The sequence below is a fragment of the Quercus robur genome, chromosome 12 (assembly GCF_932294415.1).
Source record: "Quercus robur chromosome 12, dhQueRobu3.1, whole genome shotgun sequence".
Taxonomy (NCBI): Eukaryota; Viridiplantae; Streptophyta; class Magnoliopsida; order Fagales; family Fagaceae; genus Quercus; species Quercus robur.
Window position 1 is genome coordinate 18,542,634 of NC_065545.1, and position 18,439 is coordinate 18,561,072.

Genomic DNA, 18,439 nt, shown 5'->3' on the forward strand with positions numbered 1-18,439 from the left:
TACAATTTTCAGCATGGGCTAATGAGAACCACGTTACAACCACAAGCTTTGATGTCCAGCCCTAAATGACAAACTTTATTATTATAAGCAAATACCATGGTATTAAAATACTAAAACAAATAACATGGAATGACATACCTCTCACGAATGAATGGACATTAGAAAACATTGTTCATCCTCCAAAAACATAAAATAATGCAACTGGAGACCTAAGCTACGTGACACAAAATTAGACAACACTATAAATATTTATTTTCAACCTTTTAGAAAATTAGTTTCTCAAGTATCTTCTTCCTCCTGGTACACTTATAAAAATAAACATATAGGATATGTACACATACGCATGTGTATATATGTACATACATATGTATTTGTGTATATGCACACACTTGATACATGTTTATTGTAAGACTTAACACACATTCGTCAGATTTATGAATTTGGATTATAAAATTTATGTTTGAGCATGTTTTGAATTTCTCGTCAAATATGCTAAGTCACTTTAAGCTATATAAACAATTACAATAAACCTTAATTGTGATTTCTCCCATGTCATGATTAAACAAAATTGGCAATGACGTGGCTCAAAGGCACTTTAATGTGAAAAGAGTCCTAATAACGATATATTATAGACGACAGGTATAGTACTCATCAATCAATTCTCACATAGACCTCTCTCTCTCTCTCTCTCTCTCTCTCTATATATATATATATATATATATATATGTATGTATATAATAGAAGAAAACTATTAACCATTGTTTTAACGATGAAAATCGTGAACTAAGCCAGTTGAATTGGTTTAGGGTGGTTATGTTTTTGGAGCAATTGAGGGATTGTTTAGTTGGAGCTTTTAAGAAGTGTTTGACTCTTTCCGCCAAAAATCTTTACAATTGACACCATCTTGTGCAAACCCACCCAAGTGGCTTTAAGTAAGAAAACACATGCACTTTTGGGGCCCATGGAGGCGAAGGCAAAGGCTTTTGAAGTTGACCTTTAGTTTGGAAAGGATGTTGACATTCAAGAGTTTTTCATTGAAGGTGACTCTCAAGTTGTTTATCGGGCTCTACGTGAAATATCCCCCCCTACCCCCCTTTCTTATTCATGGTTTGTATTATCTTTGGTATGCAAGCTCTTTGTATTGAGTTTTGTAGGGTTGAATTCTCTCATGTATGTATGCAAGGTAATAGACCGGTCCACCTTTTAGCAAAACATGCTAGCTTTAGACACAGGTGATTTCCATGCTTGTATTGAAAAGAATCATTGTTTTATAGAACAAGTTCTTATCCAGAACGTTGTTTCTATTTCCAATTATGAATAATGTTTTTAGTCTTCCCAAATATATATTTTTTTTAATACACCACTGTAGTCATTAAAGCTACCATGATGGTGCACAATATTAATCCAATTCGACCATGTTGCCACGAAGAGTGGACACAAAAGTATTGTAACTCCTCTAATTCACCAAGCTAAAGTTAGCGACCACAACTTGATCAAGTTTGTCGCAAGACTCATGCCAATTTCACACACCCATCATTGAAATTAGCTTATGCACAACACACACCAAAAATATTGTTTTCAAAAAATTAATCTCCATATATTTTAAGAGCAAACTTTAAAAAATTGAAACTAAAAACTTCGAACCAAAACATCCTTATGAAGGATTTTCTTTCCCCCTTTTTTTTTGTTTACATTGTTTGAAGGCTGTGTTTGTTTCACATGAAAATGTTTTTAGGAAATTGTTTTACACTCTTCTGTCTGTTTGGTACACATGGAAAATACAGTCAAACGGAAATCCAGTAAACCGTTGACTGTAAAATAACCCACTAAAGCGTAAAATCGTTTATGCACTCGTTTTACCTTCAACCATTTTCCGGACACCACACTCGAAGAGAGAGACTGAGACAGAGCTTAAGCACACTCCACCTGAAGCACATCCTCGCCGGTCAGATAGCCATCCCCGTCCCCTCCACGCGACGGTGAGTGCTCTGTTCCTCTTCCTTCCTTTATTTGCTTGCTCAAACCCATCTGTTCAAACCCAGCCTCGTCGGAAGTCCCCTCAATCTTTGTCGAGCAATGCCCAAACCGGTTTGAGCCTCGTCTTAAGTCCCCTCCAGCTTCGTCGTCCCCTCCATTTTTTCTTGTTCAAACTCAACTCGATTTGATTGCATCCCACCACACCCATTTTTTGTGCTTTCCGAAAACCCATTACTCAAACCCACTACGATGAACTCATTCCTCAAACCCACCACTCTGACGAACCCATTCCGTAAACCCATTTCTCAAACCCACCACTCAAAGCCCAACTCTGACGAAATTTATATATTCATATATATATTTATATATTTGTGGAGCTTCATTTTCTGATATGTTGGGTTTGATTGGGTTTTATTTTTTGGCAATTTCAGGAAACTGTTTTACTTTGGGGGCCCAAATGTAGGAAATTGTTTTCCGGAAAAATGCTTTTACATGCACAACCAAACACTGAAAATACTTTTCTGGTGTTTTTCCTACAATCCAAAACAAACATTTGAAATTTTTTTTTTTTTCGTAAAATATTTTCCCCTGGAGCCAAACGCAGAAAACAATTTTTAAATTGTGCTACCAGACAATCTAAGCAGCTGCGCTTTTGGTCAAAACGACACGTAGTTTTTCCGTAAACGGTGCCGTTTAAATGCATTTGGGCTTAGAGATTTGAGTCGGACCGAGAGCTCTCTCTGATTTGACTCATCGAAGATTCTACTCTCTCTCTCAAGGGTTTTTGCTCTTCTCTCTCTCTCTGAACCTTAGGGTTTCAATTCAGCACAGCCATGCCTCGCTACTACTGCGATTACTGTGACACCTACTTGACTCACGATTCTGTAAGTCTCTCTCTCTTAAATTGTTTGGTGCATTTGGATTATATGTATGTCAGTTTAAGGATTTATGTCAATATTGAACCAAATCATTCAAATGCGATGGCTCCTCATATGTTTGGTATTATTTGTTAGTAAAAGTGTGGTTTTTCTTGCACATGATGTCTTTTACTAGAAGCTGATGGGTTTATCTTTGTGAACTTGATTGAGGTCTTAGGTTGAAGTTGAACTGTTATTCTTATTATTATTTACGTGGGAGCTCAATTTGGTGAGTCTTGTGTTGTGGGGATCTTCTGGGTTCTTATGATTTCAAAATGCTAAAAATGCACTTTACACACTCTTTAAGCTTGTGGTAGCTTTTAAGTCAGTGTCTCAAAGCTTGCAATTCTCACCCTCGAATATTATAATGATGTCAATATGCTCCTACTGTTATGGTCCGGCACATTTTCGCCATTAACCTTCCTGAAAATGATGTTGTTTTTTGTGTGGGTTAATTGCAAGATTCTAATGGATGTTGACGGAAAGGGCACATTGACATTATTGTAATACTCTAGAGTGTAAATTAAAAGTTTTCATAGTCAAGGGGCCGATTTAGAAACAACCTCAAACTTAAGAGGTTGTAAATAGTATTTTGGGATTTTTAAATATCAAGGATTCAATATTGCTTAGAGTCTGACTCTGGACCTTGGTGTGATGGCAAGTGTCCTCCATTCAAACAATACATTGAGGGTTCAAGTCCGGGAATTAGTTCCTTAAAAGTTGTTGGTATGACTGCTTACTAACCACCTCTCTCAGTTCAAGATCCCGCAGAAAGAGGAGCTTGTGCAATGGGTACAAAGTTTTTAAAGGGTTGAAGAACACTTCACTGTTGTTCATTGCCTTGTTTATTTTTTATTTTTATGTTTTTGGTGTTTCTCTTATGTATTCTCTGTGTCCTTGAATTTGTGTGTTTGTTTAATAAAATTTTATGTTATTCATAAAAAGTAACTATGAAAATCTGCATGGTTTACCGTATATATGTCCTTTGAAGTTTGAAATTGTTCATGCGCCTTCTCCTGTATATCATAGTTACAGCTCCTAGAAATTGACATAATGAATGTTTTTATATTGCTGATGATATCGTCTTTCTATCTCAGCCATCTGTGAGAAAGCAGCACAATGCAGGTTACAAACATAAGGTACTTCACATCTCTCTCTCTCTTTCTCTCTCTCTCTTAATTATATGGGAAAATTACACTTTACCACCTTAAAATATCCACTTTGCACCCTAAACTATCTGACTGCACACTTTGCTCTCTAAACTATCATACTTATCACACTTTGCACCCCGGTGTTATTTTTACTATTATATTTAATAGAATCTTGTTGCATGTGACAAGCACATGCTTTTTGCTTAGGTAGAATAAAGTTAAAAGACTGAAACACCCTTCCTCAAAATTAATTAAAACAAAACCCAAATTTTTCCACATCTCCCTCTATCTCACGTGGGGCCATCCTCTTCCCCAGACGCAGCTTCATTGGCACTGTTTCTAAATATATAAAAAAAAAAAAAAAAAAAAAAAAAAAAAAAAAAAAAAAAAAAAAAAAAAATCTCAGAGTTTCTCTCGTATCTTCCTTGGCCATTGACGAAGTTCAAATCTTCTATTACAGGTTAGCAAAATCAAAATGCATGGATGTGATTTTGAGAAACACAAAGTTCCAAATTCACGGATGTAATTCTTGACTGTTTTTTTTCTTTTTTTTCTTTTTATCATTCTCTGCTTAGATCAATTTTGATGATTATTTCTGATGAATTCATCAGATTCTTCTTTTTAAAGTGGAAATGAAATGAGAAACACAATTTCAATACCCATGATTGCTTTACCATAATTCTCCCCCACCAGGGCCACCATCACCAAATAAATAATATAAAAAAACATAATAATAAAAAATACAATCTAATAGAGTGGCAACTCAGTTGGCAGACTGGGCTGGTAGAGTAAATGAGTTTTATGTCTGGCTAGAGGAGGGCTCTGACTTCTTCAAACATTAGTACAACAAGAACTAGTAGTCTAGTACTTTAATACAACTATTGCTATTTTAATTAAATTAAAATAAAAAGGTTAAGAGATTGTTATGGCATTATGTCCCCATAAGTCCTCTATCAGCTAAGTTTTACCTATCCATGGCATTCTTTAACATGGTTTTAGACATTTACTTGACTAGCTAAGAGAAGACATATCACATACGGATCACAACACAGAAATGCTTGAATTCCACAAATTGCAAATCAAATATCTGAGAATTTACCACTTGTCACAAATTGCTAAATTGTATGATACAATAACATGGCCTTAACCAGTGTAAAAATACCTTGCAAATCATTGCTAGAAAGCAAAATATTTTTGAACTCACAGGGTACCTGGTACTAAACCACCATGATGCTACATTATATGAGTTCCACATGACGATGACACAAAATAAAGTGCTTTGACATTAATAGCTTTACTCATTGTTCACAGATGACAATGACACCAAAAAAAAATCCAAATGTATGGATTACGTAGAACATAAAATTGTTAATGTCTAGTAAAAATCATTGTTCACAAATTGACAATTAAAAAAAAAAAAAAAAAAAAAAAAAACCCCAAATGTAAGGATTACATGTTGTTAATGCCTAATACAAAAAGCTTGCACAACCCAACACAAACTAATTATATTTTCTCAAACCCAAGGTTTTTCTTCTTCTAAGCCTGCATCGTTTGAATGGCTTTTTCCAAAGTTGGCACCACCACACACTCACTGTTAGCACCACCACCATATATTGTTAATGGTGCCGTTGAAGTTCTTACACTGGTGGAACTTGCAACAACAGCCTTTGAACCTCCAGCCCTTGAATTTACAGCACTTACAGCAATAGTCTTTACACCTTTAGCCCTTGAATCTACAGCACTTGCAGCAGTAGCCCTTGCACCTCCAGCTGCTCGCTTCTTGTTTGTTGTAGGTGTCTTCTCAGCATTGGTAGACACTGTACCCTACATTATAACACAAAAAAATATATAAATATCAAGAATTAATGATGGCAAACATAACATAGAGCACACAAAACTAACCTTGTCTTTTTTGGATGGACATGTTCTGCTATTATGTCCCACCTTCTTACACTCAAAGCACTTGATGATTGTACCAGCCTTGCTTAGCTTATATGGGTTTTTAGGTTCTGAAGGATGCCTCTTTCTCTTTATCTTCGGTCTACCACGTTGTATCTTATCCTTGGGTGGTTCCAAAGGATCTATTGATGTCCTTCTCCACTGTTCCATGCTAGCCACAGGGTAAATTATTGGTTCATATGCCTTCATGTATGTCTCAATTGTGTAATAAGGATGCACATAATCTTTAGGTACACTTCCATCAAATAGTATGCAGATATGGCATGTTGACATGGGATGCTAGTAAGATCCCACTTCCTACAACCACATGTCCTCTTACTCAAGTTCACAACAAACCTTTGATGTTTGCACTCAACCTCAAATAAACCAATTCCAGCATACTTTGACACACAATCAAAAGTCTTCTAACCTTCATTGTCCAACTTCGCTTGAGTTTTGGGACATATTTTCCCTGTCAATGTAGACATCCCTTCCCTCTTCAATTGGAACCTCCTCATCAGCTTTCTCCTAATCTTTTCAATCATGGTTACTATAGGCTTGTCCCTAGCATCTAAAATGTATGAGTTGAAACTCTCTGACAGATTATTCACAAGCAGGTCACTCTTTGAATAGTCTGTGAAATATGACCTAGACCACATGGATGGATCTACATTATCCAAATACTCATAAGTTTTTGGGCACAATTTCTTAAGCTCACCCATTTGTTCAAAGAAACTCATGCTCTGTATACGCTGTAGCTGCAGCTGACAAGTTGTCCTTAAGTGCTTTCCCCTTGTGGCCTTTATCTCTATAATTGGCATACAAATGCCTCACACATGACCTATGATCTGCCATAGGACATACCACGTCAAAGCTTTGGATCAAGCCCTACATACAAAAGACAAAAACTTTAATAAAAATAACAAAATATATAAAGGTCAAATTTAATAAATGAAAAAATGAAAATTGCCCCTACCTTTTGTCTATTTGAAAAAATGCCCATCCATGTTCAACTGGGCCAAGATCCTTCAATAAGCAATCAAGGAACCAAGACCAACTGTCTTTTCTCTCAGTTTCTACAATAGCCATAGCAATGGGGTACATGTTATCATTGGCATCTCTTCCCACAACACTTAAGATTTGTCCTTTTTGGTCGCCCTTCAAGAAACATCCATCTAGCCCAATTAAGGGTCTACATCCAGCCTTGAACCCTTCCTTTGTAGCTTGGAGACAAATGTATAACCTTTGAAATGTACCTGCCACATCAAGAGTAGGCCTATCCACCAACATCAATGTAGAGTTATCCACATTTGTAGCCTTCAATGTCTCACAGTAGTCCCAAATTCTATTATATTGTTCATTATCGTCACCATCAATTACTTTTTCAGCACTTTGCCTTGCTCTATACACCTGCATCCTACCCACATCAACATGAAACTTATTCTTGATCTCTTTCTTCATTCCAGCGGTAGGGCAGTTTAAATCATATCTAAACTTCTGCATATACCTCTTAGAAATCCACCTTGATGTACATGCTGAATTTTTGTATGCCCTAGTGCAAGTGTCAGTGGGGTTCAATGTCTTAATTTGGAAGGTCATTTCATCTGTTACTGAGAACCATAAACCGTATATTTGCATCCTTCAGCTTTACATCTCACAATCACCTTGTCTTTATTGTTCTTCACAAAATGTAAATCTTTGCCTTTAATCAAGTTGGCCTCTCTGACAGCTTCTCTAAAAGTGGCAACGCCACCAAACTTCAAACCTTTCACAAGTTCTGGACAGGCCATATCAATTTCATTAAATTCAAGATTTTTGTTGGTGTTATAGTTATCCTCTTCAAATGTGGGCTTAGGAGAAATCAGCTCATGATCTTTTGCCAATATCAGAACCACAATCCTTACCCGTTTGCTCTCCATGTGTCAAATACAATACCTTCTTGGGGTCATTTTCCTTCCCAATTGGCTCAAATATGTCTTCATCACCACTTAGTACCTCACCCCAAAAACGATCTTTTTAAGCTCTACTGTTTTCTACATCAAACTTCTCTTCTTCACTCTCATTCAAGCTTTCATATTCATCTTCAACTATATTTTCATGCTAATCCACATCAAGGTCACTATCGGCATCATACCCTAGGGGGACAACATCATCACACACCTTCTCCTTCCCCTTCCTATTGCTACCAGTAGACTTGTTTTTCCCACCCTTAATCTGCAATTTTGGTCTATTAAAACCAGCAGCATTAGCAACACACTTCTCTTTTCCCTTCCTTTTGCTCCCACCAATAATATCACTTTCAGGTAGGTTATGAGTAAATGGTATGCAATCACTCTCAATTTCTTGACTAACAGTGTATAATACCACACTTTCTACACTTTTATGACAGTCAACCATCTTCAACACATCTGGATCTGTTTTTATCTGCACAAGCCCTTCATCCAAATTCATGCTAACTTGTTTGTAATAAACTAAATCCCCCCTTTTATATCCACTTGACTTCAAAATACTCTCAACCTCAATAAAAGACATATGGTCCCTATCATATCCCTCACACCATGAATTGATATGTCACCACCAACATAAATTAACCCATTCAAATTCTTGAACCTTCCCCCATGGTGAATCTCAAATATTAAATCACCTTCTTCCATGTTTTGGCCGTATTTTTTTCTGCATTAAAATATTCTAGTCAAAAACATGCTTTCAATATTAAGAGTGGGACAAAAATTATTCTATACAGTGTGGGGACCAATTGAAGACACCACCTAAGTCAATACAAACACATAATAATATTCTATAACTGTGTAAAAACACACACACACACACACACACCCATCCATAATTAAAAAATTCAAAAAGCTACCAAATAGCAAAATCCCTGACTACTAGTTCCAGTACTCATCAGTAACACAAAACTAGTGAGAGAGTAATAAGTGAGAGTGAGAGAGTGTGAGGTTCAAACGCAAAACCTTCCCCAAATCTGCTTAGACAGATGCTCAATCATATGAAATTTAACACAAAACCGTATATATATATATATATATATATATATCTCTATCAATCCGAACCCAAAGCAACATCACACATAAAATAAATCACCGATTTAAAAGAGGCAGTTAGGAAGTGAAATTGAAATTTTGGTCATCATTGAAAGGGTTATATTTGGTCCATCATTCCTCATTGCCTAATGTGGTGTCTTTGGAGTGAGAAATAGTAGATGTTTTGTAGATATTGAGAGATCTATTCCAGACCTCAAGCTACTCTTTTTTAGAACTTTAAGGGATTGGTTGTTTGCTTTGCAAAATCAATCATTCCCTTCTTTTATTGATTTCCTAGACTCTTGCAATTTTTGTATTTGATTTCTTATCCCTTGTTCACTCCCTGTGTACTAGGGTGTTCCTTTTTTATATCAATATAATCTTATTACTTATCAAAAAAAAAATTTTAGAACAATAATCTCATAAACTGAATGCATTTTGATTTTGCTAACTTGTGATAGAAGATTTAAACTTTGTCAATGGCCGAGGAAGATATGAGAGAAACTCTGAGATTTTGTGTTCTTTTATAGAGAGGGAGAGTGCAGATGAAGCGGCGGGAAACCAAACAAATAAGAAAAAATTTGGGTTTTGTTTTAACTGATTTTGAGGAAGGGTGTTTCAGTCTTTTACCTTTGTTCCACCTAAGTAAGAAGCATGTGCTTGTCACATGCAGCGAGATTCTGTTAAATATAACAGCAAAAATAACACCGGGGTGCAAAGCGTGATAAATGTGATAGTTTAAGATGCAAAGTATAATCTAGTGCATAGTTTAGGGTGGTAAAGTGTAATTTCCCCTAACTATATTTATATGCTAATTATTTTAATAAATATAGGCAAATGTTAGGTCATACTATCAGCAATTTGAGGAGGCACAAACTCAAAACTTCATTGACCAAAGGATTAAGGAACATCTTGGGCAAACTGCAGCATTCCAGCAGGTTGGTGCTGCTTACAATCAACATCTAATGGTTCAGAGGCCCCGCCTTCCTGTTCTACCTACACCTGTAATGCCGATGCCTGGTAGCACACAGTTACCTGGAAGTTCACCATTAATCCCAGGGATTAGGCCTCCTGTTTTGCCAAGACCCCTTGGTGCTCCAGGTAAATTGAAACACATTTTGCATTTATCCTTATGTTAGCACATTTTGCATGTAGATTTTCATATTTTGAATTGTTTGGATTTGTCTGTGCCTGCTATCTTTCTTTGACTTGGTGTATTGCTTTTGGCACTGCTAGTTGATATTGTTGTGCACATCTGTTTTCTTTCTTTTGTTATTTGCGTGAACTAGTGAGCAAATCACTGAATTGGGATGCTATTACTCCCTCCCATAAGCAAACCTTTTTAAACTGGTTAGGACTGGGTGCCACTATCCCAGCCCGGATCCAGCCAGGATCTGTTGGTCATGTCCCCTTCCCAACTTTTTGCTGCTGTATTCTATCCATCTTTAATTAGGTTCCCAATATTTAGCAGTCAAATGGTGGATAGACAAGAACATTGGCAGATTATTATGATTTGTGTCTGCATGTTTACTACATTAAATAATTATCACCATGTTTCATTAATCAATGGTTCTACCCTAAACTCCTTTGTCAGACACATGGAATATAAATTTGATGCTAGTTCTCTTCCAGGTTTATATTTAATGTGTGATCTTGGTACACAATGTTTGATCCATGTGCAAGACATGCAATGCAAACTGTTCTTTGTCTGTAAGCATGTAGCAACGTGTTATGTTAAATAATTCTCTTGGGTTTGGCAGGTTATATGCCTTCTCCGGCGATGGCACCTATGATGGCTCCACCTGGTGCTCCTTCCTTACCTGCTCAATTAAATCCTATTCCAAGGCCTCCTGGTAGTGTAGCCACAACAGTTCCTGGAAGCACAGCAGCACCCACCTCTTCCAACGGTGCACCACCTATGGTCACACCACCTTTGTATCAAGCCAATCCAGTGGCATCAACAGGTGGAGGCTATGATAGTCTCAATGCCAAAACTCAAGCTCCTGAGGCTAATCATTAGCCTTGATCTTCTGGTTGGTTTAATTCCATACCTAATATCTTAAGAAACTGAAATATATATTGTTTCTAACTTACAATGGGTGGGACTCTAAGGCAGTTTTAAATGAAATTCCCCACATTGTTATTTTCTTTTATCAACTCTAGTGACTATTGAAAACTAATATAGATTCTATTGTATATCCTTAATATAATTGAAGAAAATTACATAAATCCTCCATGTCTTTAATTTGTTTATTTTTTGATAAGTACATCTGTTTGATGCACCAAGTATCAAACCCTGTATTTATGATAGTGACATTAGTGATAATGCTCTTGTCACAGGCAAATGAAGCAAGCCAAGAAATTCTTGTGGTTCAACTCTTATGTTGGGATTTCCATCATTTGGTCCAGTGATTTTCAGTTCTCACTGTGTAATGTGCATTAAGAGCTTGTCACCTGATGCTGAACATAAAGAATAGTTGTGCATTCTCATTTTTGTAAGAATCATGTCATAGATGCATATCTAGTTGTAGCTACTTGAAAAGAACTGTTTGCAGAGAGTTATTATCTACTCTGACATGCTCTTATGCTGTAGCAGCAATTATTGCTTGAAATATGTATTCAGAAACCAATTCACAAGCAAGTGCTGGTTGCAAGGAAAAGACATAATTTTTGGTCAATCTGTATTGTAATTTTGTTTGGGTTCTCGGTTTGCGGCTTCCTGCAACCCCCTTTCTCTTCCCCCTTCTCACTAAGTAAAAAGAAATTGTGTTCAAGGACCATTTTTTGTTAGAATGGCACTGGGGCTTGAAGATAGCTTGGCTCCAATAAGGACCTTGCTCGTCCTGTGGCTTGTTATCCTTACGCCAATTTTACAGCTTTATTTCCTATTAGTTTGTCACTCCTTGGATTGATTGGCACTGGTATTTTACCATGTGCCGCATTTAAAATATACGAAATATTGGAAAGAGATCACTTGCCTCCTTTACACTAAATGCTTGTTATTTGCTCGGACATAATACTAGCAATTGATTGATGCTTCTATACTCATACATACGTGTATATATGGGGTATATCGTTTTAAAGGTGTGAGTTATGGACCAAAATGCATCTTCAATGCTACGCTTGCATTATATTTTTCTTGCTTTAATGTTTTTTTCAAGAAATTAAGGCAAAGGAAAAAGAAATTTACAATATAACTAGGTTGGGGCACTAATGCCCTGAACAACAATGTTACACAAATCAATATATGCTTAATACTCTTGGGGCATGTATATTGCAGGGTGTCCTTAAAAAAGCAATTACAAACCCCCAAATCCTGGCATAATGCTTACGCTATACTACACTACACTACATTGATTAGTAGACAACAATTTAGTGCTCTTTTTTCCCAAAGAAATTTGATGAGTTTTGACATGAAACAAATATGCAAAAGTTTCTATGATTACCAAAAGAACTCCGGTGAACTACTGATATATAATTTACAACAAAAATGACCAACCCCTCCCTTTCCAGCAGAAAACTGATTCGGCTGCAAGGAATTCTAGCACCCACAAACGCAAAAACCAATAAGGGAAAACTAAATACATGCTTACACAAAGACAAAAGTCATCATCTTTCTTTGATCTTGTGCTAGAAAGATTCAGATTATCAATGTGATTGCAAAAATGCAATGCTACTGTTATAGCAAGTGGCTTCTTGATCATGTGCTATAGAGATTCCTCTTGATTTGTGAACAGCTTATGTCTGTCATAAACAAAATGAAACGGAAAGTTAGAAAAATAACAAATGGCTGAAAATATTCACTACATTTGCCTGATGAGAATAGCATAAATCCCATAAATCCCATACGTGTTTAATCAAATCAAAGTCGCATGGTATTTTCTTACTAGGGCAATTAAGGGCCCTGGTTAATACTTTATTTGGTCTCCAAAGTTATCTATTGTCTACCATTAACTTAAGTGGAGTACTCATCTTCACCAGATCAAATTTCTGAAGTAATTTGGTGAGACCTTTAGCACTTTATGCTACTCCATGAATTGAGTTGCTGTAACATACTACCAGCTAAGCGCCACTTGGACTTAAAAAAAGTGCCTGGTTAATCATTTGTTCAGTGAAAAGCTTTTAAAAGCATTAAAAACATTTTCAAGGTGGATACTAGCTAATGATGAGTTGGTGTGAACCAGATTTCTGGAGCCTGTGAATGCCAGATTCAAACTCAAACCTCAGCTTGCATATGCACACTTCAATATTACAATATAGTTGTCATACCAATACCAACCTTACGTATTCCAATTTCTGAATAACTATTCCATTCAGTAAAGGCTCTGAACTCTAAACTGCTGCTCCTGCAAGAACAGGTGGTACAATATGTCATTTACAACAACTCGTATTTGTTTTATAGAAAAAGAAGATGGATGATAGATGTATACCTTTCTGAAGGAAAGGCCTACAGATTGCATGATCTTCTTCACAAGAAAGAATCAAAAGATCATCTAGGATCTTTTCATCCTTTGCTGGAAATACTTGACTTCTCTCCACTGGCTGAGGAGCAATTTATCAGAAACTCAGTAAACACCAAAGAGGTAAATAGTATATAGAAAATCATTGCATCTGTGAGATGCAGGGAAAAAACAGAAAACAGATCATAATATAATTTAACTACGTTAGGACAGGCACTACATTGCTACCAACAATAAACTAATAGATGCTAGCTTTGGATTTACACATGTTGACATATTACATACCTGGCCATGAACTGCTTTGACCAAGCTTGTAATCATTTCTTTATCAGGTTTTATACTTGGGGTAATAACGACTCTGCGACCCTACAGGGAAGAAGCGACAATTGTAAGGTAACGATTATAAATAATAAAAAAATAAAAAATAAAATAATGTAGGGCAACAGACATCAGCATGTAAAAACAGCTCAATTGACAAGACAAGAGATAACCAATTTGCAAGCAGGCCAAAGCTCTATCTGGTTAGAGCCAATTTATAAATGCCTACCTTTAGAATTGGATGTTGGCTTGCACGAGTTAGTGAGACAGGCATGCTAAAGCCAATTTCCTTTTCCTTTTTGGTATCCCTCAGAATGTAATTTTTCTCATCAATGAAGCGGCTTGCTTGTCCACAGCTCTCTAGCCATAAGTGTGTCACCACTGGTTTTCCTAGAGCAATGGATTCCAACATATTCCTTGTACGTGCAAATTTGTCAGCTATGAAATGTGTGGCATCCCTGCAACATGACGCAACGGATATGCCCAGTCATCCCAGGATCTGCCAGAAGAAAATAAATATAAGTTAAGACATGAATTATGGTAATTTCACATGCGGTGTACAAGTGTTATGGACATTGTTTTTGTTAGTTGCTTCAAGGGAACCAAAACCTCCAAATTTGATAAAATGAACAAGTAAATACGAAAAGCATTTTAATTGAAAAGTTTCCAAGATCTACCTTTTTCTGTTGCTTGATGATATTGTTGTCCAAGTGCTGGCTAAACAAGACTCGAACAAATGCCATATCTCTTCGTCTTCTTGAGTCTTTCCAGGTAATCTCAGGTGTTGACTCAGGGACACCCAGTCTTAAAAGCTCTTTCAAAAAGGATGATTTTGGTAGGTTTTTGTTGCATGGTTTTCTGTGATAATCATAATATATACAATTGGATGTTGCCACATTTATGCCCTTGGCAGAGCTAAATGTAATAGTTTTTTCTGAACCAGATGGCTCAGTAGTCTTGTTTGATCACACCTCCAACTTATGGTTCTTTCCTGCACCACCAGTAGATGATATATAATCTTTCCCATTTAGACTTCCAGATTGCATAGATGCCCTGGCTCTGCACAAACCTGTAGGAAATACTCTTGTATTGATGGCATCTGATTCACAGTTTGAAATAGCACCAGCAGAATCTGGTTCATCAGTTTCTGTAGAATGCCGATGTGGGCAAGTATATACTGGTGAATTTGCTTTCCCCTTCACTTTTCAATGCCCTCTGAACTTTTTTGACTTTCAATACAATGAAGATTTCTGTCATTTCAATCTACTGTTGTGAATGAGGCATGCATGTTATTAGGTCCACTTGAATGTCTTCGTACACTACGATATGTTCTTTTCCCTCTTGGATATCTCCATGAATTTGATCTTAAGGAATTGGTTATGGCGGTGACCTCTTGAATCGATTGATCATCTTGATTCAATTTGCTGTTTCTAGCTTCGCAAGATGAACTGAAGTCCAATTTGGAATATTCTCCATCAGCACTCAAAACTTCAACTGGATCAACTACTACACGGCTCCTCTTTCTTCTGTATTGAATTATAACACCATCATTTATCCTTTCTCCTAGATTCTTAGTCCTCATCAACTTAAGGAATTGGTTATGGCGGTGACCTCTTGAATCGATTGATCATCTTGATTCAATTTGCTGTTTCTAGCTTCGCAAGATGAACTGAAGTCCAATTTGGAATATTCTCCATCAGCACTCAAAACTTCAACTGGATCAACTACTACACGGCTCCTCTTTCTTCTGTATTGAATTATAACACCATCATTTATCCTTTCTCCTAGATTCTTAGTCCTCATCAACTTACCCTCTGACATCCTTTGGCTGTTTCTTTGGGCAACAGGACATAGATTCATACACTTCCCTTGGGACTGTCCCTTGGCAAGTGAGATATTTTCAACTGACACAGAAGAACACACATCAATCTCAAACTCTTTAAGTTTGGTACCTTCCGAAGATGCCTCTGCCTTTCTTTGAACAAATTGATCTTTGTGATTCAATTTGCTGTTTCTAGCTTCCCTAGATGAATTGAAGTCCAGTTTGGAATTTCCTTCGTTGGCTCTCAAAACTTCAACTGGATCAGCAACTACACGGCTCTTCTTTCTTCTGTATTGAATTATATAACATCTCCTGGATTATCTAATTGATTCTTAGTCTTTATCACATTACTCCCTGACATCCACTGCCTGTCATGGTGGGCAATCAGAGATAAATTCATACACTTTCCTTGGGACTGTACTTTGCCAAGTGAGACATTTTCAACTGACAGAGGTGGACACACATCAATCTTAAAATATTTAAGTTTGTTCCTTTCTGAAGATCCCTCTGCCTTTCTTTGCTTATTAGGCTTAACAGATCTTCTGCCTAAACTTTCAATTGCATCACCAGAATTTCCACTGTTTAACTGTCTCTGATCAGAGGACTTGCCTCTTCTCACTTTTGTTGTTATTACCAACTCAAGATCTAACTCCTGATTTACAGACTGCTTCTGAAATGAACCTGAACTTCCCCTACTAAATCTTCTAGCAGAACGCTTTCTTCGCTTTGTTTTTCTTGCTGTCTCCTAAATCAAAACAAGCAGTCTCTTGGAAGGACGGATGTCCAAAATGAGCTTCATTCTCATTTACACCTCTTGTAGAATGATCAAGGGTGTTTTCTGGACTTTGATAAGCATTACCATAACTGTCCATATGCTAGAGCTTCCATAGCTTCAACAGCCACTTGAGTGTTAAAACCAATATCAAACATGTCAGATGTTTCTCTTTCCATATTGCTAGCTTCCAACTGTTGTCCTGTTAAGCTAGCATCTAACCGATCCTCTAATTCCTCAACAGGGTTATTTTCAATTACTTGTAATGTCCTGTTAATCTCTTTTGAGCTGAATAAGGCAGACCTTGAATCAGCACAAGTTGAATGCATCATTTCCTTACTGAGATTTAGGAACTCATTGTTCTCTTTGCCCTCATTAACTAAGCTGCCACCTTGTTTAATGTGAAGATTCCTGGTGTCCTGATGACTTGTCACTGATTTCTGCCTGCAACCTCCAAAATCAATAGATGCCTCCATCCTTTTGCTAGCAATTTCACCACCTCCATGCTGATCACTATCAGTCCATTCAAGGGCTCCTGTTTTTACAATTGCGGTTCCAAGTTTAATTCTCTTTGCCAAACTTGAGTTCCTTTTGCACTGAATACAGGAAGTGATTCTCCCTAAAAGTCTTTCCATGGCCAACACTTGGAGACATGCCAACATTGTTAGATGACAAGAAGTGATCCACAAACCTGAGTGCATTGGCTTCAGCCGACTCCCCAGGTTCCTGAGAATTGATGTAATTCAATCTAGCAAGGTTGTAATCACTTGGAGGTGGATGAGATAGATTTTTTCCCCTACCAGTGCTCTCAAAATTTATAGAAGATCCTTTATTCCCTTCAAACAATCCACATAATAGTTTTCACAAAATTGCCCTTTTTTTCTCACAGAAGGATTAAAGAAATGCATATACATGTAAATGTAAGTTCATTTATAAGTTATAACACAACATGAAGACTCAACAATAGTCATAAATAACACGAAGAAAATAAAATTCAAAACCCACTAACAAAATACTATTTCAGATAAAACTAGTGGACACTAACCTGCTCCAAATTGTTCCTGGTTGGAGACATTTGATGCCAATGCCATGTCCACTCGCTTCCAAGGCGAACTGAGCTGCCCCTTCCACAAGTCCATCACATTCCATTTCAATCTTCTACCGGCTTTACCGTCCAATACGCCATTAACAACATTAACCACTTTACTTCCCTGCACTCCCTCATCCTCACTGTCAAGCACCACCTCTTCCTCATACTCACATACTGCACCCCCAATCCCATCACCCACAACCTCGTCATCAAAAACAAGTTTTTCCAACTGGGTTTCGCTAATGAACTATCAAGCACAACAGTATCTTCATAAGCCATAGCATACCCAACTTCTGTCACATCATTAGCTTCATTTCCTACTTTTGTACCCAAAAGGAAAGTCTCATTACACAAACTAACATTACCATATATTTGTCTACTTTACCACATAAAAATCACTTTATTATTATTAAAAAAAAAAAAAAGAATCATTTATCAACATCTACTACCAAATAATAAAAATAATTAAAAAAATTCTACTTTTTAAGACATGGGTAGTTTACAATTTCCCATTTTCAATCATTTGATCAAAAGCAAAGAGCTGAGAAATCAATAGAGAAAGAGAGAAAAAAAAAAAAGCTTACCAGATGGTGGTGATCATGGGGGCTGAGGCTGAGAGTCAAGAATCTGAATATTGCTAGAGTCGCTAACATCAGCCATTGGGAAAATTTATGAACTACATATATACATACATTCATTATTTTGCTGCTAAATTTCCTTACCCATCATAGAAGAACAAAAAAGAGTGTGCTTTTGCATCTGGGTCACTCTTGATTAGCCTAAAAGTAAAAGAAAACCACAACAAAACATGATGAGAAATAGTGGAAATTAAACAGGGGTTTGGAGGGGAACTGAAAAAAGACAGTGGGAAAAGATTTGGGTGAAAGCTGAGAATGTTTGGGAGGGAAATTTGTTTTTTGTGATATTATTCTATATTTTATTCATAAAAAGTC

The 18,439-nt window shown here is 36.8% G+C and overlaps 2 protein-coding genes and 1 long non-coding RNA gene across 3 annotated transcripts; 1 reads left to right on the forward strand and 2 right to left on the reverse strand.

Annotated features, from left to right (window-relative positions):
- The first annotated feature begins 2,693 nt into the window (after positions 1-2,693).
- Positions 2,694-11,702, forward strand: LOC126709137 (U1 small nuclear ribonucleoprotein C-like). The gene is made up of 5 exons (XM_050409244.1): positions 2,694-2,861; positions 3,992-4,033; positions 9,858-10,125; positions 10,785-11,057; positions 11,365-11,702. The coding sequence occupies exons 1-4, from the start codon at positions 2,811-2,813 to the stop codon at positions 11,042-11,044; spliced, it is 621 nt and encodes a 206-aa protein (XP_050265201.1). The 5' UTR covers positions 2,694-2,810; the 3' UTR covers positions 11,045-11,057; positions 11,365-11,702.
- On the reverse strand, positions 5,484-8,471 carry LOC126709138 (uncharacterized). Its single transcript, XM_050409246.1, has 3 exons — positions 8,283-8,471; positions 5,948-5,999; positions 5,484-5,869 (listed from the first exon to the last, which is right to left on the reverse strand). Exons 1-3 carry the CDS (start codon positions 8,432-8,434, stop codon positions 5,582-5,584), a joined length of 492 nt encoding a protein of 163 aa, XP_050265203.1. The 5' UTR covers positions 8,435-8,471; the 3' UTR covers positions 5,484-5,581.
- A 553-nt stretch (positions 11,703-12,255) lies between the features above and the next one.
- On the reverse strand, positions 12,256-18,373 carry LOC126709930 (uncharacterized). Its single transcript, XR_007649525.1, has 8 exons — positions 18,071-18,373; positions 17,442-17,806; positions 14,480-17,232; positions 14,032-14,301; positions 13,770-13,850; positions 13,455-13,566; positions 13,304-13,370; positions 12,256-12,768 (listed from the first exon to the last, which is right to left on the reverse strand). It is a non-coding gene; the product is annotated as an uncharacterized LOC126709930 (long non-coding RNA).
- Positions 18,374-18,439: the final 66 nt, after the last annotated feature.

Bases quoted from the DNA above. Each gene is read 5' to 3' on its own strand.
- LOC126709138 (XM_050409246.1), bottom strand. From the start codon at position 8,434: ATGAATTTGGATGAAGGGCTTGTGCAGATAAAAACAGATCCAGATGTG. The intron at 6,000-8,282 runs AAGTGATATTAT...CAAGTGCTTTGA, and splicing joins TTTACTCATAACCTACCTGA to GTGTAAGAAGGTGGGACATA. The intron at 5,870-5,947 runs GTTAGTTTTGTG...GTTATAATGTAG, and splicing joins GTCCATCCAAAAAAGACAAG to GGTACAGTGTCTACCAATGC.
- LOC126709137 (XM_050409244.1), top strand. From the start codon at position 2,811: ATGCCTCGCTACTACTGCGATTACTGTGACACCTACTTGACTCACGAT. The intron at 2,862-3,991 runs GTAAGTCTCTCT...TTTCTATCTCAG, and splicing joins CCTACTTGACTCACGATTCT to CCATCTGTGAGAAAGCAGCA. The intron at 4,034-9,857 runs GTACTTCACATC...TAATAAATATAG, and splicing joins ATGCAGGTTACAAACATAAG to GCAAATGTTAGGTCATACTA.